This window comes from Macaca nemestrina, chromosome 1, assembly GCF_043159975.1.
Source record: "Macaca nemestrina isolate mMacNem1 chromosome 1, mMacNem.hap1, whole genome shotgun sequence".
Classification (NCBI taxonomy): Eukaryota; Metazoa; Chordata; class Mammalia; order Primates; family Cercopithecidae; genus Macaca; species Macaca nemestrina.
Genome location: NC_092125.1, coordinates 32,230,951 through 32,251,310, shown reverse-complemented (window position 1 = coordinate 32,251,310; position 20,360 = coordinate 32,230,951). Strand labels below are relative to the sequence as shown.

General features: G+C 36.5%; 1 protein-coding gene across 16 annotated transcripts in view; it reads right to left on the bottom strand.

The window, feature by feature from the left end:
• Nucleotides 1–20,360, bottom strand: part of LOC105484451 (RAB GTPase activating protein 1 like) — a 796,528-nt gene that overhangs the window by 554,714 nt on the left and 221,454 nt on the right. The window contains exon 15 of one of the 16 annotated variants that reach the window (XM_071069706.1): nt 19,213–20,094. The exons of the other annotated variants lie outside the window; for them this stretch is intronic. Coding sequence (XP_070925807.1) covers nt 19,975–20,094 — 120 coding nt within the window. The 3' untranslated portion in view covers nt 19,213–19,974. Of the gene's footprint in view, nt 1–19,212; nt 20,095–20,360 lie in introns of those variants that run through there. 16 annotated transcript variants of the gene reach the window in all.

Here is a 20,360-nt window from a genome sequence, read left to right as displayed (position 1 = left end):
AAAGTCATACAACTGAAAAGCAGACTAATCTGAGAAACTGAAAGGGAAAGTAAAATCCAGCAAATAAAAAACAACACATAATGAATATCACTTTTCAGAACTACAGTTGACCCCTGAACAACATGGGTTTGAAATAAATGCATCCAAGTACATGTGGATTTTTTTCAAAAACTATTATTGGAAAATTTTTTGAAGATCTGTGATAACATGAAAAACATGCAAACCGTGTGGCCTAGAAATATCAAAAAAATTAAGAAAAAGTTATCTCATGGATGCATGAAATATATGTAACTACTAGTCTGTTATAATTCACTGCCATAAAAATATACAAATCTATCGTTAAAAATTATAATTTATAAAAACGTACATATACAAACACAGACCATACATGGTGCCATTCACAGTTGAGAGAAATTTAAGTGCCTGCCGTCAGGGGACGTGTGGGCAGATGTGCTGGTCTAGCTCTGCCCTTCATGGCATCTGTCCTATGGTAGCTAAGCAGGGAGCTCAGACCACTGTGCATTCAAAGAATCAGTACACTGCCTGACACAACAGAGAGCTTCTGAAAATAAGTAAGAATCAAATATATACCCAACTGCATTGGCCGCCTAGCACCATCTACTGGCTTGTACATTAAACTGCACAGCCCCATATAAAACCTGCCCAAAGAAGAGCATAGGGCTATAGAAGCAAAGCCAAAAGACCCTAACCAGAATTCTCTGCAGTCTCACCCATAGAGAAAGGGTAGGGGGTGGGGGGGGGGGGTGCAGAAAAAATAAAATAACATTATAGGAAAATGAAGAAAGAAAAAAATCCTATCTGCGAAAAAATAATGACAAAAATTAGAAGTGCCAGTGTCTTCAGATGAGAAGGAACCACTACAAGAATTCTGACACCATGAAAAATCTCAATGTAGTGGCACTACCAAAGGATTGTCTTAGAGCTGTCAAGCAATGGTCTCCAACTAAAATGGAAACCCAGAAATGACAGAAAGAATTCAAAGCATGGATTGCAAGGAAGCTCAATGAGATCCAAGACAAGGTTGAAAATCGACACAAAGAAACTTCTAAAGCAAGCCAGGAAATAAGAGAAGAGAGAATATCTTTAAAAATAAATCAGTGAGAGCTTCGGTCATTAAAAAATTCACTTAGGGAATTTCAAAATACAATTGAAAGTATTAGCAACAGAAGAGACCAAGCCGAGGAAAGAATCTCAAAGCTTGAAGACCAGTGTTTTGAACTAATACAGTCAACAAAAATAAAGAAAAAAGAATTTTTAAAAATGAACAAAGTCTTTGATAAAAATAGGATTATGTAAAATGACCACATCTATGAATTACTGGCATTCCTGAGAAAGGAGAAAAAGTAAACAACCTGAAAAATATATTTGAGTGAATAATTCAAGAAAACTTCCCTAATCTTGCTAGAGAGGTAGACATCCAGATACAAAAAATCTAGAGAACATATGTGAGATACTGCACAAAATGAACATCACCAGGTTATATAGTCACAAGACTATCCAAGCTTAATGCTAAAGAAACAAATTTCAAAGACAGCTAGAGAGAAAGGTCAGATCACGTACAAAGGGAATCCCATCAGGCTAACAGTAGACTTCTCATCAGAAACATTACAAGCCAGGAAAGATTGGGGCCTATTTTCAGCATTCTTAAAGAAAAAAAAAATCCAACTAAGAATTTCATATTCTGCCAAACTAAGCTTCATAAGCAAAAGAGAAATAAAACCTTTTCCAGACAAGCAAGTGCTAAGGGAATTCATTACCACTAAACCAGTCCTACAAGGGATCCTTAAGATATTTCTATACATGGAATCAAAGGAAAGATACCTCCTACTCAAAAACACACTTAAATACATAGCCCACAGACTCTATCAGGAAACAACACAATAGAAACTACAAAGCAACCAGCTAACAACTTTATGATAGCATCGAAATCTCACATTATCAATATTAATGTTGAGTGTAAATAGTCGAAATACCCCACTTAAAAGGCACAGAGTCACAAGTTGGATAAAAAGATCCATACATCTGCTGTCTTCAAGAGACCCATCTCACGCATAATAACACCCAAAGCCTCAACATAAAGGGATGGAGGAAGATCTACCATGCAAATGGAAAACATAAATGGGCAAGGGTGGCTATTCTTGTATTAGATAAAACAGACTTTAGGCCAACAAAAGTAAAAGTGAACAAATATAAAGGTATTACATAATGATAAAGAGTTCAATTCAACAAGAAGACTTAACTATCTTAAATATATACATGCCCAAGTTTGGGGTATAAACAAGTATGTCTATTCCTACGAAAAGACTTAGCCACACAGTCATAGTGGGGAACTTCAACACCCCACTGACAGCATTAGACACATCATCAAAGCAGAAAACTAACAAAGAAATCCTGAACTTAAACTTGACATCTGTCCAATTGGACCTAATAAACATCTACAGGATACTCTACCCATCAACCACAGAATATATATCTTTCTCATCTACACAGAGAACATACAACAAGATCAATCACATGCTCAGCAACAATATGAGTCTCAATATATATTTTTTAAAGTCTACAAACCATACTCTTGGATCAGAGTGGAATACAAATAGAAATCAGTATCAAAAAGCTCTCTCAAAATCACACAGTTACATAGAAATTAAATGACCAGCTCCTGAATGACTTTTGGGTAAACAATGAAATTAAGGCAGAAATTAAAAAATACTTTGAAGTAAATAAAATCAGAGTCAGCATCAACCTGATACCAAAACCTGGCAAAGACACAAAAGAAACAGAAAACTATAGCCCAATATCCCTAGTGAATATAGATGGAAAAATCCCCAACAAAATACTAACAAACCAAATTCAACAGCATATCAAAAATTTAATAAATTTGAATGAACACATAAACAGAATCAAAAACAAAAACAAAAGCCATGTGGTCATCTCAATAGATGTGAAAAAAGCTTTTGATAAAAATCCATCACCCCTTCATGATAAAAATGCAAGAAACTAGGAATCAAAGGAACATACCTCAAAATAACAGGAACCATTTATGACAAACCCACAGCAAACATCATACTAAACAGGTAAAAACTGAAAGCATTCCCCTTGAGAATGAACGAGACAAGGATGCCCACTCTCATCACTCCTATTCAACATAGTAATGGAAGTCCTAGCCAGAGTAATCAGGCAAGAGAAAGAAAGGCATCCAAATTGGAAAAGAAGAAGTCAAATGATCTATCTTCACTGATGATGTGATCCTATACTAGAAAACCCTGAAGACTCTGTCAGAAGGCTCCTGGAACTGATAAATGACTTCAGAAAAGTTTTAAGATACAAAATCAGCATACAAAAATCAGTAGCATTTCTATATAGCAATACCGTTGAAGCTGAGAGCCAAATCAAGAACACAATCCCACAATTAGCCACACACACACACAAAAATATACCTAGGAATACATCTAAACAAGGAGGTAAAAGATTTCTACAAGGAGAACTACAAAACATTGCTCAAATAAATCTGAAATGAGAGAAACAAATAAAAAAAATTCCATGATCATGGATTGGAAGAATCGATTTCATTAAACTGGCCACACTGCCCAAAGAAAGCAAGAGATTGAATGCTATTTCTATTTAACTACCAACATTAGTTTTCAAAGAACTAGAAAAAAACTATTCTAAAATTCATATGGAACCAAAAAAGGGCCCAAATAGCCAAAGCATTCTAAGCAAAAAGAATAAAGCTGAAGGCATCACATTAACTGACTTCCTATTATATATAAGGCTACAGGAAGCAAAACAACATGATAATTGGTACAAACACGGATACATAAACCAACAAAATAAAGAACCCAGAAATAAAGCCACACACCTATAGCCATCTGATCCTCAACAAAGTCAACAAAAATAAGCAATAGGGAAAGGACTCCCTATTCAATAAATGGTGAAAAGACTTAGCCACACATTATCCCTGCTATTACGGGATAGCTGGCTAGCCATACGCTAAAGAAAGAAACTGGACCCTTATCTGTCACCATATACAAAAATTAACTCAAGATGAATTAAAATTTTAAATGTAAGACCTCAGCCAGGCACGGTGGCTCGTGCCTGTAATCCCAGCACTTTGGGAGGCTGAGGCGGGTAGAGCACGAGGTCAGGAGATCGAGACCATCCTGGCTAACATGGTGAAACCCCGTCTCTACTAAAAATACAAAAAAATTAGCTGGACATAGTGGCAGGTGCCTGTAGTCCCAGCTACTCGGGAGGCTGAGGCAGGAGAATGATGTGAACCCAGGAGGCAGAGCTTGCAGTGAGCCGAGATTGTGCCACTGCACTCCAGCATGGGCGACGAGTGAGACTCCGTCTCCAAAAAATAATAAATAAATTAAATGTAAGACCTCAAACAATAAAAATCTGGAAGAAAACCTAGGGAACACCATTCCGGATATCAGCCTTGGGAAATAATTTATCAGGGGAACCTGCTCCCAATATTTCACCGTAGGTACTTGCTATTTTCCCTAAGCGTTGGCTGGTCTGAGAAATAAAGAGAAAGAGTACCAAGAGAGGAATTTTACAGCTGGGCCTCCAGGGATAACATCACGTATCGGTAGGATCGTGATGCCCACCTGAGCCGCAAAACCAGCAGGTTTTTATTAAAGACTTCAAAAGGGGAGGGGGTATACAAACAGGGAGTAGGTCACAAAGATCGCATGCTTCAAAAGGCAAAAAGGAGAACAAAGATCACATGCTTCTGCAGCCAATACAGATCACAAGGCAAAGGGCAAAGCAAAGATCACAAGGCAAAGGGCAAAATCAAAAACTCCTGATAAGGGTCTATGCTCAGTTGTGCATGTATTGTCTTGATAAACATCTTAAACAACAGAAAACAGGATTTGAGAGCAGAGAACCGGTCTGACCTCAAATTTACGAGGGTGGGGTTTCCCAAACCTAGTAAGCCTGAGGGTACTGCAGGAGACCAGGGCGTATTTCAGTCCTTATTTCAACAGCATAAGACAGACACTCCCAGAGCAGCCATTTATAGACCTCCCCCCCAGGAACGCATTCCTTTCCCAGGGTCTTAATTATTAATACTCCTTGCTAGGAAAAGAATTCAGTGATATCTTCCCTACTTGCACATCCATTTATAGGCTCTCTGCAAGAAGAAAAATACGGCTCTATTCTGCCTGATCCTGCAGGCAGTCAGACCTTATGGTTGTCTTCCCTTGTTCCCTGAAAATTGCTGTTATTCTGTTCTTTTTCAAGGTGCACTGATTTCATACTGTTCAAACACACGTTTTACAATCAATTTGTACAGTTAGATACAATTATAGTGGTCCTGAGGTGACGTACATCCTCAGCTTACAAAGATAACAGGATTAAGAGATTAAGACAGGAGTAAGAAATTATAAGAGTATCATTTGGGAACTGATAAATGTCCATGAAATCTTCACAATTTATGTTCAAAGACGGCAGTAAAGACAGGCATAAGAAATTATTAAAGTATTAATTTGGGGAACTGATATATGTCCATATTAAAATGAAATCTTCACAATTTATGTTCCTCTGCTGCAGCTCCAGCCGGTCCCTCCATTCGGCATCCCTGACTTCCCGCAACAATAATTTATGACTAAGCCCTCAAAAACAATTGCAAGAAAACAGAAATTAACAAGTGAAACCTAATTAAACTGAAGAGCTTCTGCACAGGAAAAGAAACCATCAACAGAGTAAATAGAAAACCTACAAAATAGGAGAACATATTCAGAAACTATGTATCTGACAAAGGTCTAAAATTCAGAATCTATAAGGAACTTAAAAAATTCAACAAACACAAAACAAATAACACCATTAAAGAGCAGGCAAAAGATATGAAGAGACACTTCTCAAAAGAAGACAAACAAGCAGCCAACAAACATGAAAAATGCTCAACATCACTAATTTGAGAAAGGCAAATCAAAACCACAATGAGAAACTATCTCATACTAGTCAAAATGGTTATTACTAAAAAGTCAAAAAAACAACAGATGCTGGCAAGGCTACAGAGAAAGGGGAATTAACACATAGACACTGCTGGTGGGAATGTAAATTATTACAGCCACTGTGGAATGCACTTTAGAGATTTCTCAAATAACTACCATTCTACCCAGTTCAACCCAGCAATCCTATTACTGGGTATATACCCAAAAGAAAACAAATATTTCTATCGAAAAGACACATGTTCGCATGTTCACTGCAGCACTATTCACAATAGCAAAGACATGGAGTCAACCCAAGTGCCCATCAACAGTGGATTGTAAAAAGAAAATGTGGTACATATACACCATAGAATACTATGCAGTCACAGAAAAGAATGAAATCATGTCCTATGCAGCAACGTGGATGCAGCTGGAGGCCATTATCCTAACCAAATTAACATAAAAACAGAAAACCAAGTACCATATGTTCTCACTTATGAGTGGGAGATAAACATTGGGTACTCACGGACATAAAGATGGCAACAACAGACAATGGAGACTAACAGAAGCAGGAAAGAGACAAGGGTTGAAAAACTAAGTACTGGGTACTATGCTCGGTACTCGAATGACAGGATCATTCACACCCAAAATTTCAGCATCATACAATACATTCAGGTAACAAAACTGTATATGTACCCCCTGAATCTAAAATAAAATTTGAAAAACAAAAAACAAACATAAAGATGCAGTATTACATCAAAACTACATAAAGTTAAATGTAGTACATACTACGCAACTGCAAAATTTTCAACCCCATCTCAGGTTGCTATTGTGGTGAGTATATCTGCTTGAAATGCTGGGTAATGCTAATCATCTCCATGTGAGCAGTTCATCTCTCCAATACATTTTATTGTTGTAAAAAGTGATCACGTATTTCTCATTGTTTAGTGCAATACCATAAAACTTGAATAACACCATGGGACCCATATGAAGTGCCACTAGTGAAGCTGAAAGTGCTTTCAAGAAGCACAGAAAAGTCACATTACAAGAAAAAGCTGAATTCTGAATAAGTACCACAGATTGAAGTCTGCAGCTGTGGAGGTCCACCACTTTGAGATAAATGAATCCAGCAAAAGGACCATAGTAAAAAATAATGATAATAATAATAATTAAAGAGGAAATTCATGAAGCTGTCAATGCAGCTACATCAGCACTTATATTATGCAAAAAGTCCAAAGATTCTGCAGAATCTTTGGACTTTTTGCATAATATAAGATACATGTTAACTGTCTATGTTATTGGTAAGGCTTCCACTCAACAATAGGCTATTAGTAGTTAGGTTGGGGGGAGCAAAAGGTTATACACAATTTTTCAACTGCCTTGACGTGGAAGCCGGCCGCTAACCCCTGCATTCTTCAAGAGTCAACTCTACATTTTGGACAATTAAGAAACGGAGGCAAGTAAAAAAGAAAATTGAAGACATAATGGAGAGACAAAAAAAAAAAAAAACAAAGACACAAAGATGAAAGAAGATAATGAGAAACAGATTCATGAAGCAATCAAATAAGAGGCTACAAAACGGAACTGTTACCAAAACATGTGCAGAAATGTGTAACATGTTGGGGCAAGAGGCAGGAAGACAGACTTTTGATACCTGCCTCATGGGAATCAGCTGCCTATCCCTTTTTTCACCTCAGCCCTAATCAATAGTAAACACATCTAAACATAAATTTCATAAATTTAAATGGAAAAGTAAATAAAAGACAAAGAAAAATCCCTAGAGAAAACTCACCACACCATATTACCCAATGAAACATAAATTAAATATGTTCCAGAAATATGTGCTAACATCAATAAAATTATTACGAAATTGGAATACAGCAGTGTAATCCCAGGCTCTTGAAAATATGAGATTAGGTTGGTGCAAAAGTAATTGTGGGTTTTGTCATTTAAAATGGGAAATGGCACAATCACAGCTCATTACAGCCTCCTGGGCTCAAGTGATCTTCCCACCTCAGCCTCCCGAGTATCTGTAACTATAGGCATGTGGCACCACACCCAGATAATTTTTGTATTTTTTGTACAGACAGGGTCTTTAACTCCTGGACTCAAGAGATCTTCCTGCCTTGGCTTTCAGAAGTGTTGAGATTACAAGCATGAGCCACCATGCCCAAGCAAGTACTGATTTTATTACTGATTAATGCCTACCAAACTACACAAGGTGATGACAAAGAACAGAGCAGTCGTATAATTAAGCAATTCTCTGACTCTCAGTGAAATCTAGTATTGAGTGTTATTTGACTAACATTGTCTTACATTTTTAAAAAGTAAACCATGTAAGCCATGAAATGATCTACGCTCAACAATAACCTCTAACTTCTTTCTTCAAAACAGTATAATCCTACTCTAATTCCATAATATGAAAATGAAGGTAATATTAAAAAGTTATATCTTCCTTAATTTACCTGAAAACTATGAAACACATTTGAAGGATAACAAAAACTATATTTGTTACTAATAATAGAATATATCACTTAAGTACATGAAAATACTTAGAGTATGTTTTAAAATTTTTATACAGTGTTGGAGAGTTGAGAAGAAAACTGTTAGTTCTCAAATTCACATATAATTATAGTTTTTATACACGTAGATATCACTATAGACAGACAATAAATGAAAGATCTCAAAGGATGGGGATCAAGAAAATTTGATTTAAATCATTCTGTAAAAAAAAATCACAAGCAAATGTATAATTATGCAAGAAAAGAGAAAATAAATTGTATATTTTCTTAAAGAATCTCTTTCATTAATTCTTAGGGTTTTTTTCTTTTCTTTTTTTTTTTTTTTTTTTTTTTTTTTTTTTTGACATAGGGTCTCACTTTGTTACCCAGGCTGGAGTGCAGTGGTGTGATCCTGGCTCACTGCAATCTCTGTCTCCCGGGCTCAAGTGATCCTCCCGCCCCAGCCTCCCAAGGAGCTGGGACTACGAGCATGTGCTGCCACACCCAGCTAATTTTTGTATTTTTTGTAGAGACAGGGTTTTACCATGTGGCCCAGGCTGGTCTCGAACTCCTAGGCTCAAGCAATCAGCCCGCCTCAGCCTCCCAAAGTGCTGGAATTATAGGTGTGTGCCACTGCACCCAGCCAATTCTTAGTTTATTTTAATAAAGGCCTTCCAGTACCTACATATTCAAGGCATTTACATTACAACATAATGAGTACTCTTTATTCTCCTTGCCTGTCTCATTGTTTTGGTTAGTAAATTTTTAGTAACTATAAATTTCTGATGAGATCTTTGTAAATTTTATATTTATATCAGTAATGTGGTTTTTATACAACAGCCTGTGGTTTTTATAAATACCAATGGTACAGACACAGCTGGAATAACCTCATTCTATCAAAAAGCTCAATGCCTACACCTAGACAAGGTGACGACAGAGAACAGAGCAGCCATATAATTAAGCAATGCTCTGACTCTCAATGAAATCTAGTATTCAGTGTTATCTGACTAATAAACTGCCTTAATTTTTAAAAAGAAAACCATGTAAAGAAAAAGCAAATATTTACTTGGCTACACATGACCTACAGGGTTTAATTTAGTTTTGAAATTTATCAAATAAAAAATGATGTAACAGATACCATAATTTGACTTTTCAATTAAATATTCACTAAAGGTTATTCAATCAAAAGAAAAATATCAAATTAAACACCCACTCTTGAGAATTTCCAATATTATCATTATAATACATTCCACTAACCCAGAGTAAAAATTCTTCTTTAGCTAAATGTTTTATTAAAAGCCATCTGCTACAATAATACACTGGAGAACAGAAAGAAGACAGGCTTTACTCTGAGCAGTACCAGTAATCAGATGTGAATAAAGGCAGGGAAAATTTATCTGTCCATATAATGATCAACAAAGCAGAGAATTTTCAGAATCTTAAAATGAGCCACTCTTGCAGTTTTTTTTTTATTATTTCAAAAAGAATTTTTGACAGCAACTACCAAATTAATATTTGCAACTATTGCCCTTTTTGCTCTCTGGAGTTTATAAAACAGTGCTGCTTCTTTGCAAGTTTATATTGTTTTACTTTAGTCAATCAATATTTTTTCAGTTAATTAATTTTAAAAATTAATATGTATTATCATCCTAGCACAGTACCTGGCACACAATAGGTACTTAAACATTAACTGAATAGATGCTTTAATAGGTTAAAATCTTATTACATCAACCTTAGATCACCAATTAAATATTCTTTTGTGATATCATTTTGACATGACATATTTCCCAAGGCTTATCATGATATGTATTTGTTCTAACAAGAATAAACTTACATTAAGTTTCTATTTAACAAGGAGACACGCATTGATGCATAAATAGATGACGGCAGCCAACTAGCATGAGAGTAGGCGAAGGAACACACTGATTTAACTCTCAAAGGCTTCCTGGATAACCTATCCAAGCTAACTCATTAAATGGAAGCTGAAAAACTACATAAGCCATCCCTATACTACATGTCCTCTTCTATCCCGCTCAGAAATATTCTTCAAGTCCCACCTCAGATATTCTCTCCTCTGTGAAGTCTTCCCTGGTTCACTCAAGCAGAGCTGTCACTATCTCTTCTGCATTCTACATATTTGATTAAGACAGTTATTATAACTTGTATCATAATAAAATTATCTATCAGTGCATAAGCCTGGTTTTCCTAGCTGGACTCCTCAAGGGTGTGAAGTCTTTTTATCTACATAGCCCTAGAAACAATAGAGAGCCTAGCCCATAAAAGTTGATCAATCAAGAGTTAGTGAATAAGTGAATGAATAAGTGAATGAAATTAATACCTCCCTTCCAGTCTTGATTACATCACACAGTATTTAGGAGTGATTTTTAGAGAATATCATTTGACTTTACTATATAGTTGAATTTGCATAATCACTAAAATAATTCATATAACCAATACAAAGTCAAATTTTAGAATGCAAATACTCCATGATATTCACCAACCAGAAAAAAACCCCAAACCAGAAAAATACAAACCTGACACTTCGTATTTCAGTTTAACCAGCTGTTATACACATCATGTGCTCTTATAAAAACTGTGTAACTGGAAATTATCTAACACAAGTATTAAATTAGAAACATACCCTGACACCAATATCCATTATTAGTATTAACATTACTATTACTGTTGTTCATGATGTAATATCATATTGATAAAGACAGTAGAAGCTAATCATGAGTACTTACTATACGCCAAGCACTTCATCATTTTATGTAATTTACACAAAAATCCTGGTAGATACTACTATTAAGCCTGCTTTAAAAATGATGAAACTGAGGCTTAAAAAGTTGGGATAATGTTCCAAGATCACAAATTAATGCATGGGAGAGGTGAATCTTAAATCCAGGTCTATCAACCTCTAGCACTTAAATATTTTTAAAAGAGTAAGTTGCAATGTGCTATGATCACACCTGTGAAGAGCCACCACTCCAGCTTCAGCAACATGGTGAAATCCTGTCTCTTAAAAAAAAGAAAGAAAGAAAAAAAAGAAATGGCGCGCACACACACACACACACACACACTCTCTCATATATAAACACACTTTTGAAAGAGAAGATTCATTTGGGAGAAAAACAGGAATTCAAGTGGTAGAGAGAAAGAGCTCATGGCGTTATTATTTCAAAAAGCTTATGAATTAAAAGCTTATTTTGATTTTAACAAAGTATGTGGTACAAATGTTACATAAAGATAATTTTTAAAAGAGAGCATACAACTACAATCTAATATTTGCTATGTTATATAAACCAGCAGATGTGATAGGTAAACTATACCATATATGTCATATAATTACTGAAAGTACACACACAGCTGTTATGCTACATAAAATTTGAGTTGCCCTAAAACATACACAATCCCCATTTCAAATGACTAAGAATATGTGAAGCTATGATCATTGCTTAGTGGGTCCTCAAGCCAACAATTAAGAAATATTCATTTCAGAAGCTCTAAATTCTGTTTGCTTGTTTCTACACAGGAACAAGGTCATGATCCTTCTATTGTCCTTTCAGATCACCTCAAACGTTATGAAAAATGCAGCTTAATAAGAATAATAAAAACATCTCAATGACAAACAATAAAGGACATAGGATTTCAGAAATATGTGGTAAAAGTCTTCCAGTGATTCATCTGCATCAGTAGTACCTTATGCCTCAGTGGCAGGACTCATATAACAAGAGACAATGGTTGAAGGCTCAAGACTCATCTTAAAAGAGATGACTTGAAGTTAGGCGCTTTAGAACTCTTTCTTACTCACTGACTTGTAAGGTTTATACTTGTTTCCTAATAGAAACAGAATAGTTTCTAAATTATCAATTTTCATTTCCATACAATGAACAGTATATAGAAATGCGATAGCGTTTTTATTTCTTCAACCTTTTCTTTATGACTTTTTTTTTTTTTTTTTTTTTTTTTTTGAGACGGAGTCTCACTCTGTCGCCCAGCCTGGAGTGCATTGGCGCGATCTCAGCTCACTGTAAGCTCCGCCTCCCGGGTTTATGCCATTCTTCTGCCTCAGCCTCCCGAGGAGCTAGGACTACAGGCGCCCGCCACTACCCGGCTAATTTTTTGTAATTTAGTAGAGACGGGGTTTCACCGTGTTAGCCAGAATGGTCTTCATCTCCTGACCTCATGATCCGCCCATCTCGGCCTCCCAAAGTGCTGGGATTACAGGCGTGAGCCACTGCGCCCAGCCTTCTTTATTACGCTTAATAATTGATGGTCAGAAAAATATGAAGAGTTTTTCCCTCTAAAGGATCTTTACAAGACCAAAAGTAGGGATGAGCTGTCCCTTTCATTCTAGTTTTGGGTTTTCGACTTTACGGATTCTACTATTTAGTAACTATGTGACAGCTTTCTTCATGGTAAAAATGGGAATCACATCACAGAAGCTGTTAGGCTTACATGGAAAGGATATATGAAAGCACTAGACATAATGTCTCCCACATACCCCATTAAATCTTTCAGGAAGCGTTTATCTAGCATCTACTGAAGGGCAGTCCTAGCGTTGAGTAGTAAAGTTAGAGCAGTGAGCAAAACCCAGATACCGTCTTTGCTCACCTGTAGTTTGCTCAGACAGTAGAGTCTAGAGTACCCCCATGGGTCATACGGAACTTCTCACCCCCTGACCATGGCAGGACCTTGCACAACTCTGTGTCTTTATGCATGGCACTGCCTCAGCCTAAACACATGCTCCCATTCTCTGCTCCTAGGCAGAAATGGCTGTATCCAGTCTCTGTCCTCACTTGTCACTTTGCTCATACCTGTGTCACAGTGCTTAAACATGTTATCGCTGCTTCTTTGCCTTTTTGACTATCTTCCCCCACTGGGCTGTAAACTCCTCAAGGATAGGGTATAGGTGTTATTCTTCTTTACACGTCTAGTACTTAGCATAGCCTCTGATACAGAAGAGATACTGTTTGATAAATAATGAATGAATTAGTGGTACAAGTAGATAACAGGGGGCTACACACTTCCTGTTTTCTTTCTCCCCGTTTCTCAGATGAATGTCTTGAAACCTGCACAGATCTCAAGAGCCCACAGTAATCTCCATATTTCCTATAGTACTTTCTGATGATGTTATTTCTGAAAGCTTACTTCAAACTTCCTTTAGGCATATATTGCTTTATAATTTTCCTCATTCCCTATCACTGGTGAGTGCTTATGTATTAGGCATGCAACTGAGTGCTTTATATAAATTATCTTATTAAATTCTCACAACAATCCTGTAAGATACATATGATTATGCCTATTTTACAAAAGAAGGAATTGAGACTGAAGATAGTTAAGGAGCTTGCCCAAGGTCACAAACCAGTAAGTAGCAGAATTTGAGATTCAAACCCAGTGTCTTCCTGCATAGTGAGCACCAAAATCTCCTCCTAAAGCGAAGCTACCACTGTTACCAAGGCAAGGTGTGCCTGAAAGTTCCTTCTGAAGTGGAGAGTGACTCAACATAATTCTCCATGGATTTACATATAACAGCTCTTCTGACTGGTCCTGCTTGGTCCTTGGTTCCAGATTGAGGTTATCAGTTGGTCTACAGCTCCTAACCTACTTCATTTTCACTTGAATCTCATCCAGAGATTTTCACCCTTTTTTAAACTTTGGTCCCTACAGTCATTTTCTACCAGTCAAAATGATATGAAGAACTTTATTTTCTATAGATTATAAAACCAACAAGACGATATAAAGTATAATTATTCCACACTGTAATCCCGGCCGTATTCTATGTTCAGTATTATTGTCTATCCTACCATGGTAGGCCAATCATTGACCTACCGTGATTCAAGGTGACTCAATCTACATGACCCACTACCACTGCAAAATTCTCTAGGGGACTAATTCTTAAGGGTTGCCACCTCCTTCCTGGCAAAAACAGAAGAGGTTAGTTCACCAGGAACCGCTGCTCAAATTGACCCACTGCTTATAGCTCTCCCCAACGAGATGAATAGGTTTCCTGCAAAAAAGACATTGCTTCATACTTAAAAGCTTTATCCAGGACCTAACACAATATAAGGCTATAGTTCATGGAAAAGAACAAAAGAATAAATAACTATACAAATAAGTCAACTATGACCTTATGCTCCCCTCAGGAGGGACAAAAATTTTATTTATCATCTAGAATGTGTCAGGCAGGCCCTATACCAGGCATAGGATATCTCATAAAGAGCAACGCAGTTGTGGTCTTTGCTCCTCTGGATTTTAAAGTCTGCTGGGGAAGTGGACATTAATCAATTGCGAGTACACTGTGATAGCCCCCTCCTCTGAAGCAAGCAATGGCTGCTGACATAGTATAATAACAGATTCACAAAATTGAATATATTTGAGGTCCAAACAGGCATTAAAATGTATAAAAGATAGATAGGAAGTAATAGAGTAATACACCCATAGCAAAAAGAAAGTACAAATTTCACCCATAAGTGTATACCATTCTTTGATGTATTGATAGCTATACAAAGCATATTTGTAGGTTCTACCTAGCCTGCTGGTTGTATGTTTGCCACCCCTGAAAGAATGCTTCAGAATGTGCATTCCTACTATAGAATTAAATGGTAGACTACTTTTTCATGGAAGCCAAACCTTAAGTTTTCTGTAAATATATGGTTTGGCCGTGTCCCTACCCAAATCTCATTTGAATTGTACTTCCCATAATCCTCATGTGTCGTAGGAGGGACCAGGTAGAGATAACTGAATCACGGGGGTGGTTTATCCCATGGTGTTCTCCTGATAGTGAGTGAGTTCTCACAAGATTTGATGGTTTTATAAGCATCTGGCATTTCCCCTGCTCATTCTTTTCTTTCCTGCCACCATGAGAAGGATGTGTTAGCTTCCCTTTCTGCCATGACTGTAAGTTTGCTGAGGCCTCCCAGCCCTGTGAAACTGTGAGTCAATTAAACCTCTTTCCTTTATAAACTGCCCAGTCTCAGGTAGGTCCTTATAGCAGTGTGAGAAGAGACAAATACAAAATACTTTATATTCCTTCTTCCCTGTGTAATCTGAGGCCTCTGGTAGGGTTTTTATAAAGCAACTGTTTGTTCAAGCTGAACCATTTCATTAACTAACCTTGAAATCTTGCCATTCCCTTAATAAGACAGGAAAAATTAACTGGACCAAAAGAAGGACAAACAGCTGCTGAACCATGACCAACAAGTGCCAAATATGCAGGCACTTCTTACAGAAAATCCTCCGGGTGTTCATGCCCTTTCCACTTAGTGACTAGTAAGCTCAGATGTATTCACCACCAAAGTACTTACATATACTCTTGGCTACAGGCACTAGTTATCTCATTGCTACCCCAAGGACAGTAAAAGGAAAAAATCATTTTTAGAAAAAATGACATTATTCATCTTACTATAAATGCAAGGAAGACAATAAAATTAAATATACCACTGTACTTTATGTCAAAGAAGTCTTATGATTTGACCGTTTATGATTTGAATAAACACACATGATTAGAGTCACATATTTCTATAATGTTTGTATGAAAATGTTTTTGAGAATTGTATTAACAATAGAAATAACATTAAAAACTTTAAGCTGTCATAGATTTATAAGCTGAATGTGAAAATATTTATTATACGACCTGAATTACACATTGATAGTCAATCTCAAGTGGTAATTAGTAAATATTTACACTATATATAGTGTAAATATCTAAAATAAACCAAATTTACATATATTTTTAGAATAATTTATTCCATAATAGATATCAACTAGTACCACTATTAAGAGGCAGTTGGTGAACAGAAACATAGTTCTCTACTCAATACCTATTTTCTCTTTCCTCTTTACAAAAAGCCTAGATTTGGAGGGGGTAGAGGGGTGAATCAATGTGTCTATCTTTAAAAAAACATTTCTAGTTTTCCATGAAGATAGTAGCCATGTAACAGAATTCTGGTCAAGAATATACAGATGGGATTGTTGTTTGGTGCTTAAGAAAAATTCTTTAAAAGGGTGATAGACTTGGTTCTGAAATGCCAAAGAGAGGTCTAGTCTTTTTTCCAGCTCGTGGACAGTAACCTCTAAACCCTTGAAATTTCCTAAATAACAGGATTGTTATTTGTGGTAGGCCCCTCTAACCACATCTGATAGTTTATGTTAATCAGATGATTCATGGTAAGCCCCCAGATAGTTTAGACTAAGAAGAAGACTCATGATGTAGGCTACCCAAGCCACAAAGACCAACCATGTGATTAGAGCATTGGGGCTTTGAGCCACGCAACAGCCCCAGTATGTTATGGTTTGGCTGTGTCCCTATCTTCTTTTCCTCTGGGGAGGAAAGAAGGGGAGCCTAGAGATTGAGTTCTAGCAGGTAGGTGATGATCCAATCAATCATGCCTATGTAATAAAACTCCAATAAAAACTCTGGACACCAAAACTAGGTGAGCTTCCTGATTGGCAATACTCCAAGTGTATATTGCTACATATTGATGCTAGGCAGGTACTGAGCCCTTGAGGATGATGCCAGGAGGGCAACATATCCTTAAGAAAAATGGAAGCTTCACATTGGGAATTATCCTAGTCCCACATTCAGCCCTATACATCTCTTCCTTTGGCTGGTTCAGATTTGTATATTTTTGCAAAAAAAAAAAAAAAAAAAGAAAAAAAAAAAAACTCCACAAAACTACAATTGTTAAGTATAGCACTTTACTGAGTTCTGTAGGTTATTCTTGCAAATTATCAAACCTGAGGAAGTCTGTGAGGATCTACAAGTTTGAAGCTAGTTGGTCTGAAGTCAGGGTGGCACTAAGAACCCCCAAATTGTGGTTGATGTCAGAAGTCTTGAACAAAGTTGGCAGTCTGGAGGACTGGGCTCTTAGCCTCAAATCTGGCTACCTTGAGTTGACTTTGTTTTTCTTTTCTTCTTTTCTAAATGTAATGCTGGATGTAGAAAAGCCATCTTGTGACAACAAGGAGACAAATATATGCCAAGTCTATCAGACAGGGTTTAATCAGGTAAACTATTTCAAAAATGATGTAATGCAGGAATGAAGGTCCTTCATTCCTGAAAGAGCTGAAGGGCAAAAGACTGAAGATCCTGCTGTAGCAGTCTTTTGCCCTTCCAGCTCTTTAGGTGTGTCACCACAGCTATCGTCCAGAGAATCAGGAGGTTGCTGTGGCCACTCAGGAAAGGAAACCACAGGAAACAGGAATCCCAGAGCGAAGGCAAGTGATTGAGAATGAAATGCCCAGAGACAGATGCAAAAACTTCACAACTGGTGAAGCCCGGGTATCTGCCAACCACACTGCCAGAGAAAATATGGCTTTTGCCTCCCTGCAATCTTCACTGGCAGAAAATAAATCACAGCTAGAACTCCAGAGGGAAAAAATCTAAAAAATATATTTTATCAGCCTCCAAGTACCTTCCATATATTTTATTCATGATTTTTGCCATTCTGTTTTTTGTGGTTTGAGACTGGGTCTCACTCTGTCACCCCAGCTGAACTGAAGTCTGATGGCACAATCACAGCTCACTGCAGCCTAGATCTCCTGGGCTCAAGCAATCCTCCCATCTCAGCCACTCAAACAGCTGGGACTACAGGTTTGTGCAACAATGTCCAGCATTTTATTTATTTATTTATTTATTTTGTAGAGACAGGGTCTCACTATGTAGCCTAGGCTGGTCTTGAAATCGTGGGCTCAAGCCATCCTCCCACCTTGACCTTCCAAACTGTTGGAATTACAGGCATGAGCCACTGAGCCAAGCCCTATCTCCTGATCTTAAAGGGTTTTTTTTGCAAGTTGTATAATTAAAACTACCATGGTGTTTGGTATAAATGATAAAAATTTTCTCACTATATGAACATACACTGTTTATCAAGAATTCATAAATAATATCATGGGATGGTATTCTTTACATTTTTCCCTTGAAATTTTTAAAGGTATGAATTATGAGAGCCTCTTAGTGAAAAAAAGGGGAATGGCAGTTACCTCTTACCCCATGGCAGCCAATAAATGTATATAATTTAGTTTATTATTTACATGAAAAAGTACTCTGATGCCCAGAGTTATGACCTCTGAAAATTTCAATCAGATACTCCATCAATAAAAACTTCTAGGCATAAATATCTAATATACATATATTTATCATGTACAAGTGCTACTATACTAATATAGATATTATGAAGCACAGAAATTTAGATAGGATGTAAAAAAGATAATTAAAAATGCTATAAAATACTATTCAATATTGAATATGGATCATTATTTTTGTGTGTGAAATTTTTCTATTGTGTTAAACATAACAAAAAATTCACCATTTAGAAGTGTACAATTCAGTGGTTTTTAGTATATTCATAATCTTGAGCAACTGTCACCACTGTCTAATTCCAGAATATTTCCATCATCTAAAAACAAACCCCATATATCTGTTAGCAGTGACTGCCAATTCCCTTTTCCTCCAACCCCTGGCAACTATTAGTCCACTTTCTGTCTCTATAGGTTTGCCTATTCTAAACATTTTATATAAAAATAATCATAAAATATGAGTCAGTATTTTTAATATGTTTGTTATAGCAGTTTACAAAACAACAATGAAAACTTGTTTCTGCATCAGTTTTTTGATTCATGGTTCTGTTATCATGTCCAAAAAAGACTTGCAAAGATCCACAGACCCAAGTAGACATACATCATTTTTTCAGTCCCACTCATCAATCATTTTGTTGAAATTTGGCTAGGAAATATCTGCTTTCTCTAGGTTTTCTTTCTTTCTTTTTTTTTTTTTAGAGACAGGGTCTTGCTATGTTGCCCAAGCTAGAGTGAGGTGGCTAGTCACAGGTGCAAGTTCCTGGCCTCAGGCAGTCCTCCCACTTCAGCCTCTCAACAGCTGAGACTCCAGGCATATACCACCACGCCAGCTTCTAGATACTCATATGAATAAATCAGAAGGTGTTGTGTTTATATGCTTTTAACAATCAGTTCCAAATTCTCTGCAACTGCTTGTATAAGTTTTAAACATATTTAAAATTTCTGATTCCAGGTTAAGTGTGAAGATGTGAAAGTTTTTATAGTGATGCGTGTTTTTTCAATGAAAAAAATCACAGAGGTGTTTAAATCGCCATATGTTTCAAAATGTCCATCTCTGTAACCTGAGTTTGTTTCCAAAAGTAGTTGCTTTGTCATTCATTATCATAATATGAATTCTTCACTGAAGGAACATATTAAATTAAAAAAAAACTTGAAATGCAGCATCCTGTGATAGCAATCTTTTTAAGCCGATCACACATTTTATGAGGATTAAGTTACACCTAGATAACCTGTAAATCCATTTAATCTAACACATGCAAAATGCAAGAAAACTGTAATATTTTGGAAGTTAATATACGAGTGTGAGCCCCACAATGATTCCTCCAAAGTGTGCAAGTTCCATTCTTCCCTCAGGTCACTCCTGAACCATGTGGGACCAGTGGCCACTGGATCCAAGGACCTCATAAACCCTCAGTACTATGGCACACCAAATATTAGTACAGCTTAGTATCCTTTGGTGTAATTATTTTTAAAAATATACAAATGGAACTTTGGACATTTTTTCCCACACACCAATGGATCATCCTGCATATTCCAATGTAGAGGCCATCAATCTTAAAAAAACAAAAAAAAAGAGGTTAACGTTTAAAAAAAAAACTGAATTCAGCAATGATAATTATACTAGGCACTCAGAAAATATTTATGGAAGGAAAGGAGGCAAAGAGGAAAGAAAAGTAAAAAGAAATTACAGCAGATAAAAAGTTCTAAAAGTTCATATAGTCTAAGGAACAAAGTCTTGATTGTAAAAATCTCATTTATGAAGAGAGGTTCTTTTAAATTAAAAAATAAAATTTTACTATTATTTAAAAATCCAGTATTT